This window comes from Panthera leo, chromosome C2 (assembly GCF_018350215.1).
Source record: "Panthera leo isolate Ple1 chromosome C2, P.leo_Ple1_pat1.1, whole genome shotgun sequence".
In the NCBI taxonomy this organism is placed as follows: domain Eukaryota; kingdom Metazoa; phylum Chordata; class Mammalia; order Carnivora; family Felidae; genus Panthera; species Panthera leo.
In genome coordinates, this window is record NC_056687.1 from 95,504,427 (window position 1) to 95,529,713 (window position 25,287).

The 25,287-nt window shown below is 36.1% G+C and overlaps 1 protein-coding gene across 2 annotated transcripts in view; it reads right to left on the reverse strand.

Annotated features, from left to right (window-relative positions):
- The window catches only part of PRKCI (protein kinase C iota), a 69,922-nt gene that overhangs the window by 14,489 nt on the left and 30,146 nt on the right, over nucleotides 1-25,287 (reverse strand). Inside the window, exons 1-11 of one of the 2 annotated variants that reach the window (XM_042955991.1) lie at nucleotides 20,164-20,172; nucleotides 19,208-19,297; nucleotides 17,062-17,112; nucleotides 14,006-14,091; nucleotides 12,294-12,434; nucleotides 9,227-9,281; nucleotides 7,504-7,562; nucleotides 4,213-4,389; nucleotides 3,688-3,785; nucleotides 2,558-2,644; nucleotides 152-287 (exon numbers count right to left, since the gene is read on the reverse strand). In XM_042955991.1, coding sequence (XP_042811925.1) covers nucleotides 152-287; nucleotides 2,558-2,644; nucleotides 3,688-3,785; nucleotides 4,213-4,389; nucleotides 7,504-7,562; nucleotides 9,227-9,281; nucleotides 12,294-12,434; nucleotides 14,006-14,091; nucleotides 17,062-17,083 — 861 coding nt within the window. In that variant the 5' untranslated portion in view covers nucleotides 17,084-17,112; nucleotides 19,208-19,297; nucleotides 20,164-20,172. Of the gene's footprint in view, nucleotides 1-151; nucleotides 288-2,557; nucleotides 2,645-3,687; nucleotides 3,786-4,212; nucleotides 4,390-7,503; nucleotides 7,563-9,226; nucleotides 9,282-12,293; nucleotides 12,435-14,005; nucleotides 14,092-17,061; nucleotides 17,113-19,207; nucleotides 19,298-20,163; nucleotides 20,173-25,287 lie in introns of those variants that run through there. The other variant, XM_042955990.1, reaches the window with a different exon arrangement.

The window sequence follows — 25,287 nt, forward strand, 5'->3', positions numbered from 1 at the left end:
TAGAAAACATGTATATTTTTCTTTGTGCTAAAATTCCAAAAAGCATCCCAAACAGGGTAGCAATCATTTCTCCATCTTTAAATATTGTTATTTTACCAAAACAATTTTATGAGCTGCTGAGACCTTCTGATTAACTAGAAATGCCTCTCACCTTACACATGCCATAGTCAGTCAGTTTGATATGTCCTTCTGAGTCCAGCAATACATTGTCCAATTTCAAATCTCTATAAATTATCCCTCGTTCATGAAGATAATTTAATGCTAGACTGATTTCTGCAGAGTAAAATCTAAAAAGAAAAATAACTCATTTGATTCAAATTTCGGAATTGTGGTAAGTTTCTAGAAGAGGTTATTTAAGTCCTATCCCCATCTGCAAATGAAAACACCAAAATCGTGTCAAAAGATTTTTTTCTCCCTATGTTTTTAGAAATGACACCAAAACACAAACTGAAGTACACTTTAAAATATCTTAAGGGTGCCTGGGTGGCTCAGGTCACTGAGTGTCTGACTTCAGCTCAGGTCATGATCTCGTGGTTCGTGGATTCGAGCTCCCTATCAGGCTCTGTGCTGACAGCATAGAGCTTGCTTGGGATTCTCTCTCCTCTCTCTGTGCCCATCCCCTGCTTGAGCATGCGCGCATGTGCGTGCACTCTCTCGCACATGCTTGCTCTCTCAAAATAAATAAACTTTTAAAAAATTAAAAAGAAATAAAGAAAAAAATACCTGAGCCCAAAACACTATTACAGAAGTTCCAGTCTACATTGAACTCATACTTTTCAAAAAATTATTAATTTGAAAGTCTCAAACAGAAGTTCTTAATCTGGGTCCTTCCACAGACTTCAGACAGTCCACACTGCTACAACCAGAGGCTCAGTTGTGCGTACGTGTGTACATCTACATCTCCTCCCTCTACAGAGTTTCCATAGCTTCTATCACTTCTCTAAGAGACAAATGATCTCTCCAAATGCTAAGAATCATTGATTGGTCTAGAATAAAAAAAAAAAAAAATACTAAAAGTTTAACTCAAACTATAAAATGCATACCAAAATTCTAGAAAATGAATTATCCTACAACCATACCATTTAACATCAAAGAGAGGGTTTTTTAAAAACTGCCACTAACTCATTGGCGATAACCAGAACTTTTGACCTGAACAATGAGAATAAAACACTCAAGTTGGTTTATTGCTACTTTGGGGAATGTTATCATGATCATGTTTGGAGGTACATAACACAAACCTTCTCAGTTACTTAATTCTATGAATAGAGAACCTGAGCCCTTATTTTGTACTTTGGTTCCCAGAAAAGCACAAAACCAGAACTGACACTTTAATACGAAAAAACTACTTTCCCCATGTCCAGCTGAACAAACAAGGAACAAATACAGGCTCTGGTCACAATTAGAAATGTCATTTGTGGCTCTGCTATGAAGGGCAACCATTTAATAAAGACTAAATAAATGAACATACAGGAAATTAAAACAAAACACAGTTTGGTCTGAGATTAGATTAGTACAATTTCTACCTTTTTATAAAATTGAAGGATAGTATCTCTTTTTGATAAGAAAGAATCAATGTATTAGCAAGATTTCCACTAAATTGGGGCACCTGGGTGGCTCAGTTGGTTAAGCGTCCGACTTTGGCTCATGTCATGGTCTCACTGTTTGTGAGTTCGAGCCCTGCATCAGGCTTTGTGCTGACAGCTCAGAGGCTGGAGCCTGCTTCAGATTCTGTGTCTCCCTCTCTCTCTCTGACCCTCCCCCACTTGTACTCTTTGTCTCTCTCTCTCTCTCTCTCAAAAATAAACACTAAAAAATAAAAAAATTAAAAAAAAAAGATTTCCACTAAGTACTTACAAAAATAAAATCTTTAACCTTTGTTACACGCATATACAAACTCATACGCCTCATCTTTTGCGGAGCACAACAGGGTGAGAATTATTGCTAATTATGAGTACAAAACAAAACAAATCATGGCACTGATGAATTAAACTTCTCCAAGGCCATGATCCTTCCCTACCTAATTCCTCCAACATATAAGCAATTTACAATCTTATATAATGATGTCAAATTAAGGACAGAAAATAAACAAATAAATAAATAATATTTAATGATCTTTTCTTATTCATCAACATGTATGAGATCAGAGAAAAAAAAGCCAAAGGCAGAACAATTCAGAAATTGTAATTACAGGAAGAATAGTCAGAATTACATAAAACCTTAAGAGGAATTGTTTTATTACTCTCAAGCATATACAAATAATAAGTGTAAATCCATCAATTATTTCAATGGTGGATGTTGAATAGATAAAATAATTGGGTTTAGTAAACTGAAGGCTTCCCCTTGAATAGTTTTTATACTTTTCAATTACTTACGTTAATATATGTAAATACATAATGTTACACATGTTATAATATAAACTTTTACCTTAGCCTCTATATGACTTCCAAAAAATTAACTAGTATCAAAATAAGTGATTTATCTACCCTTTCAAACACTGGCACATAAAAAGTCCCATAGCATCCCCTACCCACGACCCCAGACAAAAATCCAACGGTACCTGGCATGTTCTTCAGGAAGTTTTCTTTGTCGCTGCATATGAAACATTAGATCTCCTCCATTTACATACTCTATGACAAAGAACAATCTAAAACACAGAAGAGATAAGAAAAAAAAAAACCCAAATGAACATAGGAAGGAAAAAAGAGAGGCAAACCAAGAAACAGACTCAACTATAGAGAACAAACTGATGGTTACTGGTGGGGAGGTGGATGGGGACGATGCATTAAATGGGTGATGGGGATTAAGGAGGACACTTGTGATGAGCACTGGGTGTTATAGGTCAGTGATGACTCACTAAATTCTATACCTGAAACTAAATATTACACTGTATGTGAATGAACTGGAATTTAAATGAAAACGTGGGAGAAACAAAATTAAAAAGAAAGAAAGAAAGAAAATTAGCAGGGCTTAACTCTAGGAACTTTACATGTCAGTGGGCTTAAAAAATAAAAATAAAAAAACACAGGAGAGAGCACATGACACCAAAATCCAAAACGAGGCAGTGTAACTTTGCATTTCTAAACACTGTAGAGAGCAGTTACAACATAGAGAGCATTCTCCAGATTTATCCTGAACAAACACTCCAGGAATGTGGCGGAAACAAAGGGTAGTTGGAGAAGAAAGCTGTTTAATCATGGAAGACACAAAAAAGTAAACCAGCATAACTGTGAGAACTGCTTCTTCCATTTGAAAGTAGTACCACTAGCAATCCAGAGCCTCTTACTCTCACCTCAACTTTGGCCCTTGCAAAACAAGTCTTATTTAACTGTCACTTAAGGTAAAGAAGTTAGGATTTCTCTGTCTAGTTAAACTCTAGGAAACTTTAAGTCCTAAAACTAGAATCTTGAAGATACTTAAAAAGTTAGATTTTTAGTGCCATAATTATGACCTGGTCTTTTTTTTTTTTTTTTTTTTTTTTTTGCCCAAAGCAGGAAATTTCCTACTGCTGATCCACCGTTAGACGGCTATCACTGATTGGAGTATGATTAGCAGGAAATTTTAAGCAGAGTACTCTTGTGTCCATCTCCATGTCTTCCGCTTCCGGCTTATAGTAGAAAGCAGTTTTCACTGTGTAATATACCAAAAGGTGTAGAGCCCAGGAATCATTCCATTATCTTTCAATCTTACCTGCTTTCTGTCTGAAAGCAAGAATGCAGCCCAACAAGAAAAGGATGATTAGATGCCTGCTCAAAAACATGCTTCTCTGTCTGTACCCAATCAATATCCTATTTCAAAATATGAAAGAAATCCATGTCAAACTGAATTATCATCAAAACTATGATAAATTTGTTCTTAGTAATTCAATTATCACAAATACAAGTAAGTAACTAACTACTACTGCTTCATGATAATCATGAAACAACAGCTTATATACAAAAACACCAATAAATCTTTCAGTATTATGAAACAGTCTAGAAAACTTCTACAAAGATCAAGTACTTTTCCTTGATAATAATATGGGTTGATTTTTATTTCTTAAAAATCTAGTAGTCATCAGATTACATTAAATATATCTTTTGTAATCTGTTTGAAGCATATATTTAGAAATGTAGACTGAAATGATAAGACAAAACATTGAGGTTTTCTCTGAAATAGTACACTTAAGCCAACTTAACAGTTCAGAAATGATAAAACATCATTGTGCTTACTTACCTCATCATCATTGACCAATTCTTTTTTCACAACTTTCATTGCATAAATACGATCTGTTTTTTTTAATCTCACCAATAATACTTTGGCATAACTTCCTCTGCCTATTACCCGAAGCAAATCAAAATCTTGAAGACCTAAACTGGATGAAGCTTTGCCACTTTCTCTGGTGTTCATTGCCTGTCGAGAACATTAATATCAAATAGTTATACCTGGAGGAATTTTGCATAATACATTATATTTCCAGTACCTGGTTAAGATGTTAAGTATTTTCTGATTTAAGTTCTTAATAATTCTTATTCATTCCAAACGATATAATCTAACTACTCAAGGAAAGGATGAATTCATGAGTTGAGGTCAGAAGGGTACTGATAGGAACGGAGAGGGAGTTGAAATCTGAGAAATGTTAAAGGATGTCTTAAGATGTGATAACTTTGGGTATGAAGACAATGGAGATACGTGAATTAAAAAAATGACACTAACTTTGATGACTGGGAGACTGGAGGTAATACTGACAGAAAAACAAAGTGTGCACATAGGATAAGATTAACAGAGCTGTTGAGATAATGGGCTTGGTTTTTCATACTGAAGATACAAGATACAATGGGATTGCAAGATTAAAGAGTCCACTGGAAGCTTGATATATCAAATCTGGACTAATGAGCGGATATATTCAGAGATATTTTTGGAAGCTATAAACAGAAAATAAGCATGAGGCAGCTTAACTAATGGAAAACATTCTTTTCTACACAATACCAAGCTCTTTTGGAATGACAAAACCAGCCTTATAATCCATTTACAACTAGAAACTTGGGCTTCTGGTAATTTATAGACAAGACCGAAGATAATCTGTTTTAACACATCTGCAAAATCCTCCACATACAATCAACATGTACCCATAAGAATTAAGTATGAATTTTCTCAAGTGAAGAGTATCAAGAAAACAAAGAGCAAATTTTGAGAAAAGCTAGTAAGCACAAAAAAGAAAAAAAAAAGTATCATGAAAACTGAAGGAGAATGAGGTTTCAAGAGAAGGGTCACACAAAAATCTAGAAATAATAATCTGATGTGATAACAAGAATAAATAAAGAGGAGTAAAAGAAACCAGATTAGAGTAGATGAAGAAAGCATAGAATGGTAAGAAGGAAAGGTAATATACAGACTTTAAATGTGGTTAACTGGGGGCGCCTGGGTGGCTCAGTCGGTTGAGCATCCGACTTGGCTCAGGTCATGATCTCGCGGTTCGTGAGTTCGAGCCCCGCATCGGGCTCTGTGCTGATGGCTCAGAGCCTGGAGCTTGCTTCTGCTTCTGTGTCTCCCTCTGCCCCTCCCCCACTCACGCTCTGTCTCTCTCTGTCTTAGAAATAAACATTAAAAAAAAAAATTAAATGTGGTTAACTGAAACTACAAAAGAGAATGAAATGGAACAAAAGCACAGTACTTTCACAGAATCACTAACAAGACAGAAACCAGAAACTAGTGGTATGCCACCTTTAAAGGATCTAATAAAACAAACCCTGCTGATCTATAAAAATAGCCTTCAAAACAAAAGTGAAATACAAACATTTTCAGACAAACGCAAACTAAAGAAATACATCATTAGTACCTTCTCACTAAAGGAAATATTGAGTTTTTCAAGAAGAAAGATAATCTCATGCAGATAATATAAAATATAATAAAGGAGTATATATAATACAGGAATAAGGGAAATGGATAGCCAAAACAACATTGGCCATATACTGATAACTGTTTTATCTGGGTAATGGATACAGGGGCTTTGTTATACTACTCTGTTTACTTTTAAATTTTTTTTTTTTCAACGTTTTTTATTTATTTTTGGGACAGAGAGAGACAGAGCATGAACGGGGGAGGGGCAGAGAGAGAGGGAGACACAGAATCGGAAACAGGCTCCAGGCTCCGAGCCATCAGCCCAGAGCCTGACGCGGGGCTCGAACTCACGGACCGCGAGATCGTGACCTGGCTGAAGTCGGACGCTTAACCGACTGCGCCACCCAGGCGCCCCAACTCTGTTTACTTTTAATTGTGCTTGAAATTTTCCACAATAAAAAGGTGGGAATTTATTTATTTATTTATTCATTGTTTATTTTTGAGAGAGAAAGAGAAAGCACAAGCAAGGGAGAGGCAGAGAGAGAGGGAGAGACAGAATCCCAGGCAGGCTCCACGTTGTCAGTGCAGAGCCCAATCAATGCAGGGCTCGATCTCACAAACTGGGAGATCATGACATGAACTGAAATCAAGTCAGGTGCTTAACCAAATGAGCCCCCAGGTGCCCCAAAGTTGGGATTTTTTTAAAGGTAACTAGGAGTAAAACATAATATACCTATCAAATATTGGAAAGAGATGGAAAAAGGGGGAGGAATTGTGAACAAAATCTTTCTGGCCTGCAATATATAAAGTTGGAAAATTGAAGAGTTATAAACATAGGCATAACTAGAAATGATTAAAAAGAGCTGCCTCTCAGAAGTCAAAGTGGGAGTGGAAGGTGTGAAACATGATGAATCTTTTCTTTTTTTTTTCCCCTTAGGATTTATTTATTTATTTTGAGAGAAAGAGAGAGCCCAAGTGGGGAACGGGCAGAAAGAGTGGGGGGAGGGAGAGAGAGAATCCCAAGCAGGCTCTGTGCTGTCAGTGCAAAGCCCGACATGGGGCCTGAACCCACGAACCATGAGATCACAAACAGCTGAAATCAAGAGTTAGACACTTAACTGACTGAACCATTCAGGTGCCCCTAAGTCTTTTTCACTACAAGATATTTTTTAAAAAATATTATTTTAATTAAATATCTTTAACTAAAAACTTACTGCTTTAAAAGTTGATAAAACATTTAATAGAAAAAATAATAGTATTTAAGATGCTTAATCATTTATACTTGAAATAAACAACTAGCCCATAATATGGAAGAATCTACAATATATCTTAATAATACTACCAAGTATTCTAAACCTCACTCTTATATTAAATTAAAATTTTAATAATTTTTTAGATTATGCTGTCTTAAATAAAAATAAGTTACCCCTGTATGGTTATTAAATTTGATTTTCTCCTGTTAAAAAAATAAATAAAAGGATAAAGAAGTTATCCCACCAGATTTAATTTAAATGAAATTAGCAATTATTAGATTAAATCAGAATAAAACTCAAACATCATTAAAAATCATTCTTGCATTTTACCATTATGATTTAAAATCTAAGCACGTTAATTTTCATATTTTTTAACTGTCAAGTCTTATTAAAAAGCTAATGATGTAATATACAATAAAACTAATTATCTTACCTCCTTTTCTTCACCAACTTGGTCCAAACTCTCATGACTTGAAGGATTATATGGAATTACTGAAAATCCAATCCCCCCCCACAAAAAAAAAAAAAAAGGAGAAAAACAATAGTACCCGTTAACTGAGCTTGACTTAAAGTGTTCTCATGATTTAAATTTCTATTTCAGAATAAGTTTTCATTATTTAATTTTATTTTTTTAAGTAGGCTTTACTCCCGGAGCAGAGCCCAACATGGAGTTTGAACTCACAACCCTGAGATCAAGACCTGAGCTGAGATCAAGAGTCAGATACTTGGGGCGCCTGGGTGGCTCAGTGGGTTAAGCGTCTGACTTTGGTTCAGGTCATGATCTCACGGTCTGTGAGTCCAAGCCCCCATCAGGCTCTGTGCTTACAGCTCAGAGCCTGGAGCCTGCTTTGGATTCTATGTCTCCCTCTCCCTTTACCCCTTCCCCCCCCCCCCCCCCCGCAAAATAAATAAAATATAAAAAATTAAGAAAAAAAAAAGTCAGATGCTTGACCAACTGAGCCATCCAGGCACCCTCAAGTTTTCACTATTTAAAATGGAATATTTGTCCTACTAGTAATAAATTGTATGTATTTATGAGTCAACTCCTAATCTTTAATGAGAGTAGAGAACAAGAACCAATTAACAGCCAAGTATTGATTTTAACAAATATTTTTGTTTTTTTAAAAATATTTCTCCTCTTCACAAAGTAATCAATTCCTTCTACAAGGATGACTCCATAAACCTTAATTATTTTAGTATGACTAAGGCATAGAGAGAGGGGGCCTTTGGTTTTTACTCCTCACTTTCTTCATACTCAAAAACTGGACTACAGGTTTCTATTCCTTGGAACTACTTGGGGCAAAAACAAAACAAAACAAAACAAAAAAACACACCCATATTTCACAGATTGCATGAACAAGAGACTGTATTCTGTCCTTCCAGAAAAACTCCCTCATCTTCCTTTTCTTGACTCTTCTGAGATCAGTATGCTCTGTCCTGGTTAACAGCTCTCCAAATTTCCCAGATACATATTTAAGGTTCTGTATCTATTTGACATTGGAACTCACATGATCTTTTTTGAATTTTCTATACTACATCTCTATATCTTTTACATAATTTCTACATGTTAAATTTTTTTTTAATGTTTATTTATTTATTTTTCAGAGAGACAGGCAGAATGCGAGTGGGTTAGAGACAGAGAGAGAAGGCGACACAAAATCCGAAGCAGGCTCCAGGCTCCGAGCTGTCAGCACAGAGCCCGACACGGGGCTCGAACTCATGAGCTGTGATATCATGACCTGAGCCGAAGTGGGATGCTCAACCGACTGAGCCACCCAGGTGCCCCCATAATTTCTACTTCTGATAATAAAGCTTTTAATAAAAACAGATCACCTGAACATAGTCAACGTGGCCCACAATATCAGTATGTTTTCATTACTGAAAAAACTAGGTTTGCTGAATTTTAAAAAGGTCTCAGAAGAAATTCACCTGAATTAGGGAAGAGTCATTTGTTGTAATTTACATAGTTGTCTTCTTAAAATGCCACAGGTATATGTTAAATATTGTGACCGATAACACCACCGCAAAATATGGTAACCTAACTTCTTTTGGCAACAACATAAATGTTTTTAAATTTAAGTTAAAGAGTTACCTAAAGAAGTCTTTAAATGATACTTTGTTGATGAACAATGGTTAAGTACCAGTGGGATTCTTACCTGTCTGTGCATGGTCTGAATGCATGGATGACTGATCCATGGGCATCATTGGTTCCTACAAACATTTCCAAAGATACAGTAATTTAGTGGGTTCTTTTTAAATCCCAATACCTCTATTAATTCAGAAACAACATTATTTTGATGAGACACAGCATATTAAAATTTAAGCTTGAAAGAATAATAACTTAATAAGTGAGAATTGTTTTTACTATATTTAATTTACTTTAATTTTATTATATGAAACCATGCAATATTCTTGTGAATGAGGTAACATTAGTCACATTTTACAGATAACAGAAGAAACAGAATACTAACTTCAGACCATCAATTAGCAATCAAATTAAACTTCTATATACTCTCATCTGTTTCTCTTCTACACTATTCTTCCTTTGAGCTCCATACATTCACTTTATATCTCTAACAAAAGAAGTCATTAGTACATACGTTCCTTAGCTGAGTCCAGAGATGGACTTCAAAATGGTCTATAAACCTAAAATTTCATGGATTTTCCCATTTTTCGGAAGATTCTCAAAAGTGCCAATGATCCAAACAAGGAAAAGACATATCTTCTAGAAACTGACTTAACCCACTAACTGCCAATAACCTCAGGAAAAATGTTAACTCAAACTAAAGTGCTACTAATTCATTAATCTTGGATCCAGGTTTAATGAATACCAGCAAGAAAGGGTAAACTTGAGAAAGAACATTAAGTTATACAGTTATAGTTTCTTTTTTTAGATTTTTTTTTTTTAAAGTAATCTCTACACCCAACATGGGACTCATTTCAATCAAGAGTCACTTGCTCTACTGACTGAGCCTGACAGACTCCCCTACACCATTGTAATTTTAAGCCTGTCTTAAAGACAGGCCTTTGGATTTTTCATTGTGTTTAGCATCCATCCTAAAATATCAATATAATCACTAATCCTGCCCCTTTCTTCCTACATTTATAAATGTACACAAGTCATTCCATCACCTAAGAATACTCAAGAATAACAACAGTACCCTAAATAAATTATGTTCACAAATTTTGGCCTTTGTTTTTTTTCCTTAAGATGGGATTTTCACCTCCCTAACTACAAACCCATTCCTGAGCTTATACGAACAAGCTAAATAATTCTGATTGCCAAGAGTCACTAATAATAACCTATTTTCACAATGTCCAAAGAAGGTATTATGAATAAACATGGTACACTCATTCTAGAAGGCAATTTAGAAAGATGTCTCCAGATCTCTTTAAAAATGCATATCCTTTAGGCCAGTAATTCTACTTCTGGATCCTTAAGGAAATAATAAGATTTATTTATCAGAAAGTTCATTATGATTTTCTTTACAGGGAAATTCAGAAAACAAGTCAAATGTTCAACCATAGGGAACACATTAAGTAAATCATGACACAGACATATAACAAAATATGCTAAAATTGATGAGGATATAGACAGACAGATATAGAAAGATGACCAAAATACATAGTTGAGTGAGAAAAATGGGTTGAAAACAGTATATATATGATCTCACTTTTGTTAAAAAGTATGTAAAAGAATGAGACCAAATCAAACATTATGCACATTCTGATGGATAAACACCCCACCTTCTATGAAGCAGTCTCAAAAACAACCCACAGAAACCAAAACCCAGAATCTAATTATAGGTTCAACTATAACATACAGAAAATAAAGAAGATGGGGAAACATTTTAAACATAACCATGGAGAAGCAAAGAGAGAAATTCTGCAACACTTTAAATGACAACATAATTTCTTCTACATTTAAATTTTAAGGGGGACAAAAGCAAGAGAGAGAAAGAGATGGAAGCATCAGTAAGTTAGAAAATATCTAGAACACATATCAATTAACTGCAAATATGGACTTCAGTTGGATCCTAATTCAGAATGAAAACTGTAAAAACAAAATTTTCACATTTATGAGGCAACTGAAATTTTGAACACTGCCTGGATGAGTATTTGATATAAGGAATTTGTTTTTCAGTTAGTTTTTAAAAGAGTTCTTATCTTTTAGATTTGTTTCAAAATTATATAGGATGACAGCAGGTCACTTATGGGGGGTGTATAGCTGAAATAATATCACTCATGAGTTGATACCCGTGGGAGCCGGATGATTGATATATGGAAGTTCATTATACTGTTATATCTACTCTTAAAATGTATTTAAAAGTTTTCCATTATTCTATATGAATACAATTATTAGATTATAGATTATTCTATATAGATTATTCTATATAGATTATTCTATAATCTATTCTAATAGATTATTCTATATCCATATAGAATAATGGAAAAAATTTTTAATGTTTATGCATATAAATCTGCAAAGAAAAAGGTCTGGAAGAATATACACCAAGACAATTACCTTTAGATAGGACATTTCATGGGGCATTTTTATTTTTATTTTTTTAATTTAACTTTTAATTTTTCAGTAGGCTTCATGCTCCATGCAGAGCCCAATGCAGGGCTTGAACTCACAATCCTGAGATCAAAACCTGAATGAGATCATGAGTCAGATGCTTAACCAACTGAGCCACCCAGGTGCCCCTCATGAGGGATTTGTATTTAATTTCTCTTTATTCATTTGTATTCTCTATTTATTCTATAACCAACACGTTTTAATTGCATATTTAAAGAAAAAGTGAAAATAAAATTTGTTAATTCAAAAACTCTCTACCTAGTAATCTCATACTTTAAATAGCAAACATGAAGCCTCTGATTCTTCTTACCTGATCTCTGTTTGGTGTGGATGCTCCAGAACAACGGGAGCTACAAACTAATGAGTTTGGCTTAAAGAAGAGAAAAAAGTCTCTTAAATGGTTTTCCCTACCTCTTCCTAATTGAGACCAGATGATTTTGTAGCAAATTAAATAAAGAAGTTACCTATGTACTACAAATTTGTAGTAACAATTCCAAAACTCACCATAGGTCAACTGGACTGTAAAGTTACATTCTGTAACAACACTGTTAAAACTGTGATTCCTTAGCACCTCCGTATTTTAGCCCTCTGTTCTAGTAGTGTTACTGAAAATGCTCTATTAAAAAGAGACAACTGTGTCTTACCGGTGGCATAGAATGCCGCCCACATTCAATTGTGACAAGTTTGTGGCACTTCTTATGAACCAGGAGTTTGCAGTTGATGCACTTATATCCCTGGCGTCCAAGTCCCCATATTCGGTCAGTGCAGATAGCACAGTGGGCACGCTGGAAAGAATAATTCAACAGTATTTTATTAACCAAAAGACAGTCGCAATTATTTGCCAACATTCTGCTCATAAAATAGTGAAAATAAGTGGCTTTCTTCTCTAACTCAGTTCCCTTCATCATACATAACTTTTCCAAAGCTAGAATAGGAAAATTGAACAGAAAAGAGTTTTGTTTGCAAGAGTGAAATTTACAAGCATGTTGTTTTCTAACTTCAAGAATTTTTAGTCTTCACATAAATTCAGAGTATTGAAAATAGTAAAAGTGAATTAAACTTGAAAACCATATGACAGAAAAAGCTATGCAAGGACTCCCAAGCAAACATAAACCTTCCAGAATGTTCAGAAGTCAAAGCAAAGCCCTGCTCTCTTAAAGATTAATACCTAAAGTAATTATTTCAAAGGTTTTCAAATATTAGTGCTACTGAGAAAAGGACCTTTGTAAACCTCAGGTGGTAGCTTTTATTTACATTAATGAATCCAGAACATGGCACTAGTTTTACAATGGAAATGGGATCCATATATTTGTAGTTATCAAGTGGAGTGAAAACATGGACTACTGGAAATGTCTTTCAAACCTTGGCTCTGCCACTTACTAGCTGTGTCATCTTGGGCAAGTTTCTTAATTGCCCCATACCTCAGTTTTTTCACCTATAAAATAGAAATATATAGCACCTATCTCACAAGTTGTTGTAAAGATTAAATGAGTTAATATGCGTCAAGCATTTGGAAAAGCACCTGGTACATAGTTAAAGCTAGGTCAGTGTTTTGCAATTATTATATTCAAAACTGAAAGTTAAAATTACAGCATTAACTGGTTTGCAAAATAAACTTTGCTTATTTTCTGGATGTTTGGAATTATACTTAAAAAGTCAACATTCGGGGTACCTGGGCGGCTCAGCTGGTTAAGAATCTGACTCTTGATTTTGACCAGGTCATGATCTCATGGTTCATCGGATCAAGCCCCACATCGGGCTCTGTGCTGACAGCACGGAGCCTGCTTGGAATAATCTGTCTCCCTCTCTCTCAGCCCCTCCTCCACAAACACATGCACACATGCTCTCTCTCTGTCTCTAAATAAATAAAACTTAAAAATAAATAAATAAAATAAAAAGCCAACTTTATTTTAGCTAGGATAACCACATAATTAATCATCCACTCTGGAGCAGTTTTAAGAAGGGAGAGGCTATTAAAAATTATCTCAAGGGGCGCCTGAGCGGCTCAGTCGGTTAAGCGCCGACTTCGGCTCAGGTCATGATCTCGCAGTTCGTGGGTTCGAGCTCCGCATCGGGCTCTGTGCTGACAGCTCAGAGACTGAAGCCTGCTTTAGATTCTGTGTCTCCCTCTCTCTCTGCCCCTCCCTTGCTCACACTGTCTCTCTTTCTCAAAAATAAATAAACATTTAAAAAAAATTTTTTTTAATTACCTGGAGATAACAGGGATACTGCCCTCGGGCAAACTGGGAATGTTGTCACCCTATTTACTCCTTTAAAAGGGAAAACGAGACTTTACAGTAGTGAGGGAAAAAATAGATATCTCAAATTATCAAACATTTAAAAAACCATGGTTTACCCGGTTAAAACGCTTGGCTTGAAAAGTGTGGCCATTTGCACAATAAAGCTTTCTCCAGCGGCGTGCACCTCTGCGGTAGATGGATTCTGAAGAGAGATAAAAAGTTAAAAAAAGAAAAAAGAAGAGCAAGTGTGAGTAAAGTCTTTTTATAATTAAGTCTGTGATTTTTTTCATGATATTCACTGCAAGAAAAAAAATATTTGGATAAAAACAAAGTGAAAAACTAAAATAGATGCATCGAGGAACTAAATGAAAACAAAGCCCATGGAGTAAAACTGTTCAAATAACCATTCGGGCTTTTGTGTTTTTTAATTTTCCCGCAACTTTTATTTTGAAAAATTTTAAGCCCACAGAGAATCGACAGAACAGAACAAGAAACACCTGCATCCTTCACACAGATTTACCAATTACTAACATTATGCCACCTTTGCTTTCTGTCCTCTACACCTGCTTTTTTTCTTGGAATCATTTAAAAGTAAGTTGCAGACATACCACTTCACCCTTAAACACCTAAATATCCACTGCCTTAGATTAAGGACGTTCCCCCTAATTCTGCTTAGGCACAATACCATTACCATGATTGAGAAAATCAACATTAATTCAATCGTCACCTAACATACAGCTCATAGGCAAACTCCCCTATTTGTCCTCGGAGTGTATTTCATAGCTTTCTTTTTCTCTCCAGGATCCAATCAAGATTTAAGCATTGCATTTGGTTGCTATACCTTTTTTGTCTCTTTAATGGATGCTGAAATATTCACAGTGCCGTATTTGTTGTTGAGTCTTCGTGATGTTGACTTTTTTTTTTTTCAACAGGGTCCAGTTGTCTTACGTTATGTCCCACATTCTGGATTTGTCTGTTTCCTCATTAGAATCAGTATTAAATACTCTTGGCAAAAATAATACATAGGCGATATGTGTTGCTTATTGTATAACATTACGGGATAGACAAATGTCAGATTGCTGACTCCCACTTACTAGTGTTTCAGTCACTCCGTTAAAGGCAGTGATTCCTAGTTTTCTTCATTGTAAACGCACATTTTACTTTTCGTAGGTGTTCTATAAGGGACATTTTGCAATTTCAGGAATATTATCTTCTCCAATAATCTTTTTTTTTTTTCACTTTTTTAATGTTTATTTTTTGAGGGGGGGGGGGGAGGGGCAGAGAAAGAGGGAGACAATCTGAAGCAGGCTCCAAGCTCTGAGCTGTCAGCATAGAGCCCGATGCAGGACTCGAACTCAGACTGTGAGATCATGACCTGAGCCCAAGTCGAATGCTTTACTGACTCAGCCACCCAGGTGCTCCTCCAATAATCTTTAACCCAATAGTTTTTACAGTAATACTTTTTCTAAACAAATTAAGAGGTTCCAAAAGATCAAATCTAATCTACCTGTGTAATTTTGGTTAAATTGATCACTATTATATACATTGTCTATTAGTCATTAATAGTAATATTCCATAGTGATAGTTAATACTGTGGAAAGATTCCATTAGGTTTTTAAACTCATATTTTAAAGCAAATGTAGCACTGAATTTAAAATTAAGATAAAACAGACCAGTTGAAATGCTCTAAATTAGAAATCTAAAGATGGCATAATACAGAACCCTAAATATAAATGCTTTAATTTTTATTTATCTATTCTGTTAGGAGTAACCAAAGCAGAAAGTTTCTGTTAATATCTTAACCTGAAATATCTTCAGAAGCTTTCATGAAACTACAACTCGATATACCTTAAATTTAAGCATATTAGTGTTGCCGAGGAATTAAAAGAGCCAAGAGACCATATTAATAGTGATTAATCTTCCTCCATGCTCTAGTTTAGTAACATTTATTATACTGGGGGAGAAGTGGTATCAAATCCCCACCAGCAAATTTTAAAGAGTGAATATGAGCATGAAATATAGTGAAAAGTTAGGAAATTATTACTTTATCTGGAAAGTGTGCTAAAGACCCATGATCGATTTGGAGATGGGACTCTGGAACCAAGACCTGCTACAATGGCAAGTCTTTCAAAAATGCAGACTGGACAAAGAACATAGCTGCCTCTCCAACAGCTGTGTAAAGGCAGCCTACACTGGCTTTGGTCCATCCACCACTGGAACTCCAGCAAAATATTCTCAGCTGAACCCAAACCTAAATTTTTCACTAGAGCTTAAGGCTCTACCTACTTCCTTATATTTCTCCATCTTCCTATATATATTACACGGCCCCCAATCAACTCTGTATACAAACACTCATAGCTGTTTAATTTTCCTTCTCACCAGGTTGCATGAAGAGTCACAGAGCTGAAAGTTTAGAACTCTTTCATTTAATTCAAAGGAAAACATTTACTACTTTTCTCTCTAAAGTCATGGATATGTGCAGAAACCACAAATGAAAATGAGTAGTATCCACAAGTAATAATACACTACACTGGATATCAAAGGCAATAACTACTGACTGTATGTAAGTGTGTATATATACAAACTTTCAATTCCTCTCACTAATGGGAACCATCAGCTTGGACACTCAAAAGAAAATCCCTAACAATTTCTAACTACACAAGTTCAAGTATTCAGAGATGAAGCATCTTGTTACTTTCAAATGGTACACCAAAAAAATAAAAATAAAACAAGCATGTTTCTTATGTATATACATCTCTGCCTATGTGTGAACACATACAGATGCAGATATACAGGAAACATAGAAAATGTTAATAATCAGTGAATGGAGGCAAAAGATACCTTTGTATCTTTGTTTTCAATGTTTCAACTTCTCCACAAGTTTGAAAATTTCAAAAATTAAAAACCAGGATGAAACATGACTTAAAATTAACTTAATTTTCTCTTCAAACATGCAACAGACACTTATGTCAGTAACTTGTAACTAAGAACTGCCTGATTGTGATCTGGCAAAAGTAGAGTTTAGGCAGTTGCTAAGATATACTAAATTAGACTGAAGAATGGAAAGGAAATCAAACGGACTAAAAGTTCTATTTCTGATTTCTTTTCACTTGTGCCACTGTACCATAAATAACTCTATTCTCAAAAATATGAAGTATATATACACACTCACTGTCTTCTCCTGGACAGGGCATTCCAGGACGTTCTGGTACACAAGGGAAGACTGAAAGAAAATAAACTAAAATTAATACAGCATATTTAAAACACACAAATTACATAGAATGTCAAATTCTAATATCAAAAACGTTGACCCAAATTTCAACCTTACCCTCTCTTGACATAAGATACGTAGCATATGGTCAATATTTTTTCAAGGGATCCATTTTACCAGGGCTATATGAAGAAGTTTTTATGAAAGTGAACATCCAAAAACAAATGCATTAGAAGCTCAAATTATTCATTCTACTCCCTATTAACATTACTAATTGATTCTTTTGTCCTTAGAGAAATTAACTATTTCCTTAAATCTCTGTTGTAGTGTAAAGTTTGCTACAATGAAGAATTAAAATTAAATTACAAGGGGCGCCTGGGTGGCTCAGTCGGTTAAGCGTCCGACTTCAGCTCAGGTCACGATCTCACGGTCCGTGAGTTCGAGCCCCGCGTTGGGCTCTGGGCTGATGGCTCAGAGCCTGGAGCCTGCTTCCGATTCTGTGTCTCCCTCTCTCTCTGCCCCTCCCCCGTTCATGCTCTGTCTCTCTCTGTCTCAAAAATAAATAAACGTAAAAAAAAAAAAAAAAAATTAAATTACAAAAATGTATACAAATATGAACATAAACCATTACAGTTTTTAAAAGATGTATACTAAATTTAAGAATAAGTTCACAAGATTAACATGTACCCAAATCCAACAAAATATAAGTTTTATCTTATAAACTGTAAATTTATAAACATGATAATTCAGGCCATTTTTATAAAGAGACAGAATATAAAGACATAGTATATTTATGAACTAGACAACCAGCTGTAGTCTGTGATGTACAGAAGGACATGGCTTAATAAAGAATATAGAGTATGGGAAGCACAGTTGCTAACATATTCTTAAAAGTTGAAATATAAGCCAACTTCTAAAAACAGATATGTGATATAGGGTAAAAATAACGAAAGTGGGGTGCCTGGGTGGCTCACTTGGCTAAGCGTCTGACTCTTGATTTCGGCTCAGGTCATGATCTCACGGTCATGAGATCGAACCCTGTGTCGGACTCTGTGCTGCATGTGGAGCCTGCTTAAGATTCTCTCTCCCCCTCCCCTGCTTGTGCGTGCTCTCTCTTTCAGAAAACCAAACAAAAGTTAAACTATTTAATACTATTGATCAGTCACTTCTTTAAACACTCACTGCAGTTTTATTCTAAAAAGAGATGACCCCCAAAATGGATGACTTACTAAAATTCTGCTAGGATCTCGACAAATTAGACTATGGATCCCTTTGGAAGTCACTATGTCAAATTCTGAAGACAGAAGAATATCAAACTACTCACTTTTGAAAAACACACTGTAAAGAAAAGTATATGGGAATAATAACAAGGTGTTGACTCATTATACTTATGGGAGATTCATGTTTGTTTTGAGTTTTAAAGAGTTCCCTAGGTCTGGCCTGCAAAAGCTCCTAAAAATGTTTTATGAAATATCGCCAACGAATTGCAATTAAATGTGCCATATTAAGTGGGTTCTACAGTACATAAAAAATTTGAGGGGTAGCACAGTAGAATGAAAAGAACATAGATTTGGAACCAGAAGACCTAGATTCTATAACTAGGTCTACAGTGCACCAGTTACATGATGGCTGAGTTTTGTCTCTTCTTCTGTACCACAATCCGACTTGCAGGCTTGCAGAAAACTACGTAATCTCTATAACTATGTAAATAGTTTCACTGTTAACCTTCAAATAAAAGAAAGGACATTTAAGGTACCTTCTCTTTGGAGATCATTATTTGCATACATTACAAAACTGCAAGGGAATGACTTAGGAGAATTCCAGTGGGCACTCAATTTTAAATTCTATCCTACACTTTGCTGTGAAAAACTGAGAGATATTCAGTGTAATATCCAAGAAGGCAAACCCAAATAACAAATTTCCCAAGATTATAAGGTGATTTTATTTTCTCTAGCATTTGAGAGACTAAATCTGAACAATTACATAGCAATGAGGGATAGAGATTAAGAAAATGACATCATGATGATGTTTTAAAATGGACAAGAATACAGGATTATTAAAAAAAAAAATACAGCTCTAGAAGAGTAAGAAATGACTACTCCTTTACCATGAATCAGGAGTTCAGAATCCTTGTTTAGCTCATAAAGCCTAAAGGCTTCTTCTAACTCCAACTGAGATGATACTGTACACGGGTCTCCTAAAAAATATAAAAAGTAAAGTAAAGCAAAGCTCACTTTTTAAATCCTCTAAAATGTGATGTTTAGTAAACAATTTCCATTACATAAAATCTTGAGCAAAAACAATTACATACATACATAAAGTAATATTTGACAAGGACAAGTCTTTAGATACTTAAAATTTTAGCCAATTCTATTCTCTAAAGTAGCTACATAACTTCCATTTCTATTTCCCAAAAATATTACATGAAATTCATAGATACCAAATTTGATACATATAAGCCATTTAATTCTCAATAACATATAAAGTATACGCAAAATATAGCAAACACAATCCACCCCGACCACATTTGGATTGTCACTACAGTATGACTAACTGCCAGGGACAAGTTTTCTGTTACCTATCTCTCTAGAGGAGGAAGTGAAAGTGGTTTCACTGCCACAATATGGTTGGTTAGAGGTCTCCATGTAATCATTCTGCCAAATTTTTCCTTCACCTGAGAGCCTGCTCAAGAGGCTCACAGAAAGGAAGCACAGCTACTAAGTACTCTGGACTGAACAGCAGTCCAATCTGAACTGCTTTTAAATGTAAACACATCATTTTAGTAAATGGACACACAGAAAGACTAAGGAAGAAACACCTTCCTAGTCAACCAGCCAAAGAACTGAGTCACCCTGGCAAAGACTGAGATGGCACATCTCCCTGAATGATGGCATTCCTCAATGAAAAAGTAATTAGATCACAGTTGGGGCCCGAGCTGGGTCCTCCACACTGCAATGCTTCTGCTCATTCCTGTGGTCACACCAAATGTTACCACACACAAGATGCCACCGGCCCTATCCAAACCTCAGTCACTCTCAGTAGAGAACTATGTCTATTACTCACGAGAGAAAAATGAAGCCATCTCCTTTCCTCCAGTCTCAAAGAAATGAGTGCCTCTGTACCTTTCTCCAACTTGGCGATTCCCTTACTGAATCTCTTCCTTTTACCTTCCTGTGGGCCTTATCCCATTAGCCCTTTCAGTTCCATTTGCATTTTTTCTTTCCTTCCACTAGCTCTTCTCCGGCACAGGCATGTTTGAGTCCCCCTCTCAACAATCTCCCTCACACTCGGGTTGCCATTCCATTGTAGCCACACCCTCAAGAGCAAACCCTAGACTGAAACTGGAGGGGGTAGGTGAGAAGAAGGGGAAAAATATAGGGTAGGGCTTTTGATCTTTGACTTCTTACTTTGCTTTTGTACTTTTTAAATCACAGGTTTACAATACTTTAGATTTATTAGAAACAACTTTTTAAAATTTATTTATTTTGAGAGAGCGAGAGAGCGAGCACATGCGCACGCAAGCAGGAGAGGGGCAGAGAGAGGGGGAGAATCCCAAGCAGGCTCTGCATTGTCAGCACAGAGTCTGACGCAGGGCTCCATCTCACAGGCTGTGAGATCATGACTGCGCCAAAATCAAGACTCAGATGCTTAACCGACTGAGCCACCCAGGCACCTCTGGAAGTAACTTTTCTTGAGGTGCCTGCTGACTCAGTCAGTTAAGCGTCCGACTTCAGCTCAGGTCATGATCTTGTGGTTCAGGAATTCGAGCCCCGCGTCAGGCTCTGTGCTGACAGCTGAGAGCCTGGGACCTGCTTCAGATTCTGTGTCTCCCTCTCTCTGCCCCTCCTGCCGCTTGTGCTCACTCTCTCTCTGTCTCTCTCTCAAAAATAAACATTAAAAAAATTTTTAGAAATAACTTTTCTTAATATTCAGAGTGACCCCACCCTGCTTTCTCTGTGTTCCTGTCCTCCATGAATTTCTCAAAATTCTGCTATCAGGTTTTAGTCCAAACACTCTACAAAAACTGTTATATCCAAGGTCATGAAAAGAGCTGCTAAAACCAATAGCAACTTTTCTGTCTTTATTCTAATTGATCTCTCTATAGCATCTAACAAAGTTCCCTACTAACCATCTATAGGATAGAACTGCATCTAGGTTTCTAAAACACCATTCCCCTGGTTTACCAACTCTATTTTAACTTTTCATTTTGGAAATCTTCAAACATGTTACCAAATTTTGCTTCCCCCTACATACCCACTCACTTATTCCCTTCCACCATGGCATTGTGAACAAATCCTTATAAGTCTAGATTAAAATTCCTTAATATGATCACAATATCATTATACACCTATAAAAACTAACAAAAATTCACAAAATACCCAAACATGACCGTATGCAAAAGAATAAAGTTGAACTTCTTTTTTTTTTTTTTTTTTTTTTTAAAGTTGAACTTCTATCTTACACCATTAACAAAAATTAACTCAAACCTGATCAAAGACTTAAATGCAAGAGTGAAAAGTACAAAACTCATGGAAGAAAACATAGGGAGAAAGCTTTATGACACTGGATTTGGCAATGATTTCTTGGCTATGACACCAAAAGCAAGGCAAGGAAAAAACAAATGACCATTTCTCCAAAGAAGATACACAAATGGTCAATGAGCACATGAAAAGATGTTCAGTATCACTCATCATTAAGAAAATCAACAAGGGGCGCCTGGGTGGCTCAGTCGGTTGAGCGTCCGACTTCAGCTCAGGTCACGATCTCGCGGTCCGTGAGTTCGAGCCCCGCGTCAGGCTCTGGGCTGATGGCTCGGAGCCTGGAGCCTGCTTCCAATTCTGTGTCTCCCTCTCTCTCGGCCCCTCCCCCGTTCATGCTCTGTCTCTCTCTGTCTCAAAAATAAATAAATGTTAAAAAAAAAAAAAAGAAAATCAACAAGACACGATCTCATTGTGATGAGGTTACACAGAGAGGGAGAACCAACTAGGCCAGTATCCCAGATGAGCCTCTACGTCACTCCAGACCCAGCTGCCATATGATTGCCACTGCATGAGAGACCTCATGTGAGACTAGCACAGCCAGTCAACTGAGACCAGTGTGAGAGATTACAAAATAAAGTGGTGGGACTGGGACGCCTGGTGGCTCAGTCAGCTAAGCATCTGACTCCTGATTTCTGCTTAGGTAACAATGTCACAGTTCCTGGGTTCGAGCCCTGTGTCGGGCTCCGTGCTGGGCATGTAGCCTGCTTAAGATTCTTTCTCTTTCTTTCTCTCTCTCTCTCAGAAAAAAAAAAAAAAAAAAAAAAAAAAAAATCACTAAAAATAAATAAATAAATAAAGTGGTGGGTTTTTTAAAGCTACTAGGCTTTGAAGTGATTTGTTATGTAACAAACACCTTACTACCATCTTTCAATTTGAATCCTGAAATCCTGTGAATCTTACAAGACCCAGGACAAATAAATGCCTCTTCTGAACAGCCTTACCTAAAGGGGATAATATTTCACATTTTATGAAAAGCCTAAAGATAACCTAATTTTTAATAATTATCTTATTGAGATACAATTCTCATAGCATTCAATTTACCTAGCTGAAGTGTATAATGGTCGTCTGTTCACAGAGCTGTCAACTCTCGATATAATCAATTTTAGAACATTTTCATTGTCTCCTCAAAAAAGCTCCTTTCCCATTAGCAGTCAGTCCCCATTTCCCCCCCACCCTCTCCTCCTACTGCCAGACCTAGGCAACCACTAATCTATTTTCAGTATCTAAGATTTGCCTTTTCAGGACATTTCATAAATGGAATCACATAATACGTGGTCTTTTATGTCTGTCTTTGTTCACTTGGAATGTTTTCAAGGTTCATCCATGTTGTAACATGTATCAGTACTTCAGTCCTTTTTTATTAGTGAATAGTAAATATTCTTGAAATGAATTTTTTCCTATGTTTGAATAACTTCTCATGATACTTCTCATGATAATTGATTGGTTTAAAGTGTGCCCATTTAAAATTTTGACAATTATTCCAAAATTTGGAATGACAGTAACTGCAAAAAGGTTATCATAAATGCAGTCAACTAAGTATCTATCCTAAGATCCTACAAGTATTCATTAAATTTTAAATATCTTCTAATCTGACAGGTGAAAATGCCTTCTTTTAAAATCTTTGTTTCGTTAATTGTTAGTAATTTCTGAGTTTTGTCATTTATAAATTTTTTTAATGTTTATTTAATTTTGAGAGAGAGAGACAGAGTGTGAGTGTGGGGGGGAGGGGGCAGAAAAAGATGGAGACACAGAATCCGAAGCAGGCTCCAGGCTCTGAGCTTTTAGCACAGAGCCCAACATGGGCCCAAACTAAAGAGCAGTGAGATCATGACCTGAGGCAAAGTCGGACACTTAAATGACTGAGCCACCCAGGCACCCCCTGTTTTTTTTGTCATTCATGAATTAGCTATCTAGACCCCCTTAAGTAGATTTTTCATCTATTTCTTTTTGACCTAATTATTTTATATTAGAGATAACAATCCTCTGTAAATGTTACAAACATTTTCTGTCAGTTGTTACTACTCTTATATATGTGATTATGGTACTTTTTGACATACAAAATTAGGAAAAATCTTCCCTCTTTACAGTTCCTTTGCCAGAATTTTCCTGTTTATTTTTCCAGATAAAATTGTCAGTTTTAAAAACACCCTATTAGAATTTTTTTGGGGGGTGGGGCACCTGGGTGGCTCAGTCGGTTGGGCGGCCGACTTCGGCTCAGGTCATGATCTCGCGGTCTGTGAGTTCGAGCCCCGCATCGGGCTCTGTGCTGACAGCTCAAAGCCTGGAGCCTGTTTCAGATTCTGTGTCTCCCTCTCTCTCTGACCCTCCCCCGTTCATGCTCTGTCTCTCTCTGTCTCAAAAATAAATAAACGTTAAAAAAAAAAAAAAGAAATGAAAAAAAAAAGAATAGAAATTTTTTGGAGGTCGTGCTCTTTACAGATTGATCTGTAGGGAGCTCTCATTTTACATGACGCTTCTTCCTCACCCCATTCATCCACAGTTTTGCTTATGGCATCCAGTTGTTTCTGTTTCAGTTTTCTTTATATGGTTTCTACACATTTCTTTAAAGTTTATTCCTAGACTGAACCTTCAGTCGGTTAAGCATCCCACTGTGGCTCAGGTCATGATCTCACAGTTCATGGGTTTGACACCCACGTCTGTGCTGGCAGCTCAGAGCCTAGAGCCTGCTTCAGGTTCAAATAAATAAACATTAAAAAAAAAAAAAGAAAGTTTATTCCTAGATTTAAAAACAAAATTTACGTTGTGGCTACAGATGAAATCTTTTCTTCCAATACACTTTCTGGTTTGAGTATTATCTACATAAAAGAAAGATCGGGGTGCTCTCATTTGCTCACTTTATAACTTGGTGTTATAGGCGTCGTCGAGTGGCTAGATGAAAAACAGAGAGGTCAAAATGACCCAACCATGTTACACAGATAAACCATTTTTGGATCAGCGCTCAATATACTGACAATAACAAGTACTGGTGAGGATGCAGAGAAACTGGGATCAATCCTCATATGCTACTGGTGGGAATGTAAAATGGTGCTGCCACTTCAGCCAACACAATGGGGGCTCCTTAAAAGATGGAACATAGTTATCAGATGACTTAGCAGTTCCAGTCTTGGTAGCTATCAAAGAGAAATGAAAACCTATGTCCACACAAAAAGCTGAAACCAAATGTTCACTCCAGTTGTAACAGCCAAAAAGTGAAAAAAAACCCCAAATGTCCATCAAAATTGAGTAAGTATGGATATGACATGTCTAAATTAGGCAAGTGTATAGAAACACGAAGTAGATTAGTGGTTACCTTGATCTAAGGGCTGTGGAGGGTAAAGAACCTAGAGGGAAATAGGTAGTGAATGTTAATGATCACGGGGTTTATGTTTTGGGTGACAAAATGTTTTGAAATTGATCACAGTGATGGTTGCACAACTCTGTGAATATACTAAAAACCACTGAATTATACACTTTAAGTAATAAGTTATATCTCAGTGCAACTGTTTTAGAAAAAAATGTTTACTGCAGCATTTTTATAAAAGTGAGTCTGATAACAAAGTAACAGTCTAGTCCAAAAACAAAGTCTGTCTTTGCTTGCCTCAAAGAAATAAACACACAGACTCACTTTTTTAGTACGCAAATTTCT